The sequence below is a fragment of the Stigmatopora nigra genome, chromosome 14 (genome assembly GCF_051989575.1).
Source record: "Stigmatopora nigra isolate UIUO_SnigA chromosome 14, RoL_Snig_1.1, whole genome shotgun sequence".
Lineage (NCBI taxonomy): Eukaryota > Metazoa > Chordata > Actinopteri > Syngnathiformes > Syngnathidae > Stigmatopora > Stigmatopora nigra.
In genome coordinates this window covers 6,373,180-6,375,821 of record NC_135521.1, presented here as the reverse complement: position 1 = coordinate 6,375,821, position 2,642 = coordinate 6,373,180, and the positions used below count along the sequence as shown (strand labels likewise).

Sequence of the window (2,642 nt, the reverse complement as noted above, 5' to 3'; positions counted from 1 at the left end):
GTAAAGTAAGGCTTTTTTTTCTTCTTAAAAAACGACATAGTATAGTAAGGCTTTTTTTTCTTCTTAAAAAACGACATAGTATAGTAAGGCTTTTTTTCCTTAAAAAACAACATAGTATAGTAAGGCTTTTTTTCTTTAAAAAAAACGACATAGTATAGTAAGGCTTTTTCCCACTAAAAAACAACATAGTATAGTAAGGCTTTTTTTTCCTAAAAAAACCGACAATATAGTAAGGCTTTTTTTGTCCTAAATAACTACATAGTATAGTAAGGTTTTTCCTAAAAAAACGACATAGTAAAGTAAGGCTTTTTTAAACTAAAAAGGGACATGGTATAGAAAGGATTTTTTCCCTAAAAAACGATATAGTATAATAAGGCTTTTTTTCTTAAAACACAACAGAAACAACTTCAAATTGGCTTGAGATTCGGACCAAATGATTTCCAACTGGTTAAGGACTCGGATCAGAGGGACTCGTATAATCCTTTGGGATTTTACATTATTTAGGCTTTGTCTAATACACACCTCTTGAAGTAAAAACTCTTAAAAACTCACTCCACTGTCCCCTCACCCAATTTAACGGAGTAGCCACAATGTACAAAAAAAAATAAGAAAAATGTCTTTAACAAATAAATACGAAGACTTTTTTCCCCCCTCTTTCTCTTCCAAGCCATTTCCATTTTCCAGGATGGAAATAGTTTGAAATGACGAACAAATTGGATTGTGTTCGATTGAGAAGCTTTTAAAGGTCCAATTTTGTGGTTAGTATTGAATGCGGCGTCCCAACAGGCTCGATGAGCGCTCGCTGAGCCATCTTCAATACGCGCTGGTATCTACTAGTATGCAGCATTCAAAAGGACTCTGTAGGCTTCGGTGACAATTGACTCTCTCAACAACACAAAAGAGTCCTGAGAGACTTTGTGGGACACACAAAGTGACAACAAACAAGCGCATTTCGCAAAAAAAAATAACACCTTCTCCTTCCCGTTGTGTGTGTGCAGCCTCCGTGCAAACATGCTTTCATAGTCATGAAAACAATTATTATTAAGATGAATAATACTAGAAGAATAAAGCTTGTGATGAGGTGGAAATCGAAAGAAATGAATTGATGACGTGAACTTTCCCAAAGCGCCTTAGGTTTTCATTCCCAGCTATTCACTTGTCAGTATAGTTGACATATGCTTGCAATTACTACATTTGTTAAATTGTCCCACTATTCTTTTTACTCGACACGTTGCTCCAGGCCATCAACATTATTGATTTAAAAATAACAATATGGTGGCTGCCACAGAACTCGATCTATACGTATTTGCATCAGCTAATATGTCTTTCCTTTCTTTTTTACTCGGGTTTAAATGAGATAGTATTTATATATTTTTTGGGTGGGGATATTACTATGCACGGTGGTCCCAATGGTCGGTGTGTCGGCCTAACGGTTCTGGGATCGAAGGTTCACATTTTTGTTCGTCTCTTTTAATTTAAATGAATTGGCTGATAGTATATTTGAGTTATAAATGTTATAAAAAAAGCCTACTTCTGCTAAAACAGATCATTTTTTTACCACTAAGTCAAGTTAGGAAGGAAAGAGTTGAATTTGATTATATTTTCTTATTACTAGATAAACATAGACAATAAAAACCAAAGAGTCCAGAAAAAATAAAGAATTGAACTACTGTAAAGAGTGTAATCTGTATATTCCAATAATTTCAACTCTGCTTCATAATTATCTAAAGCTACAAACTGCATTTTCATAACTAAAATATTTGAGCATGCTTTACAAAGGAATAACCTTGACTGTATAAAAAAAATGGAAAAATATCCGTAAAAACCTCCTACAAATACATTTCTGCCATATTTGACAATGGCCAAACATCTTAGCATGCAATATATTTGATATAAAAAATAAAAAGCAGTGGAAATGATATACGAGGACTCCTTTAAAAGAGCCTCCAAAATGCCCCAGGGCCCATTTAGCATGACGAGCAAGCCTCCGGACCACCATTCGGTTTTGCAAATAATTAAAAGCCGTTGGCCCGCTTTCATCCCTCGAGGGGTGTAAAAAAATGCTTCAAAAGCGACCATTCAAGGCAGACCACCACAGTTTGGTGGTTCAGATTCTACCCAGCATGCGGGCGATCCACCAGTTACACGGCATCACCACCTGGCAGACGACGTGCCCACCTCGGTAGTAGTACGGCCATGGGTTGAATCCCCCCAAGGGCACGTGGTAGCGGCGACAGAAGCGGTAGCCACGGTGACAATACTGGCAGCAGTACCCGCGTTCATCCAGACGGTTGTCCAGTTCCAGACCCAGGCCTCTCTGTAAGGTAAAAACCGCATGATTCCCTCACTAGAACGTAGAACTCCGACTACTGTCACGTCAGCAAAAACACGTGATTAAATCTCGGTTGGAATAAAACATGACGCGATAGCCTTGATCTTCCCTACTTGACCGGCTCTGGCGGGGTAGGGGTGCCGCAGACGGACAGAAAACAGTCATCTCTGACGGGTCGGTCTTTAATCAAAGCGCTCTGACGTGCCTTTTAAGCAGCGTAATTACACTATTTGGTTCATCTCTGACCTCATAACTCCAGCGCGTGGACAGGCCTGCCTCCCAACGCGGCATTCAAATGAGCAACTCCCCC

General features: G+C 38.9%; 1 protein-coding gene across 1 annotated transcript in view; it reads right to left on the bottom strand.

Moving 5' to 3' along the window:
* Positions 1 to 1,674: 1,674 nt before the first annotated feature.
* tnmd (tenomodulin) overlaps positions 1,675 to 2,642 on the bottom strand; it is a 45,657-nt gene continuing 44,689 nt past the window's right edge. Inside the window, exon 8 of the mRNA XM_077732901.1 lies at positions 1,675 to 2,317. Within this exon, the coding sequence (XP_077589027.1) occupies positions 2,108 to 2,317 (210 nt within the window). The 3' untranslated portion in view covers positions 1,675 to 2,107. The remainder of the gene's footprint in view (positions 2,318 to 2,642) is intronic.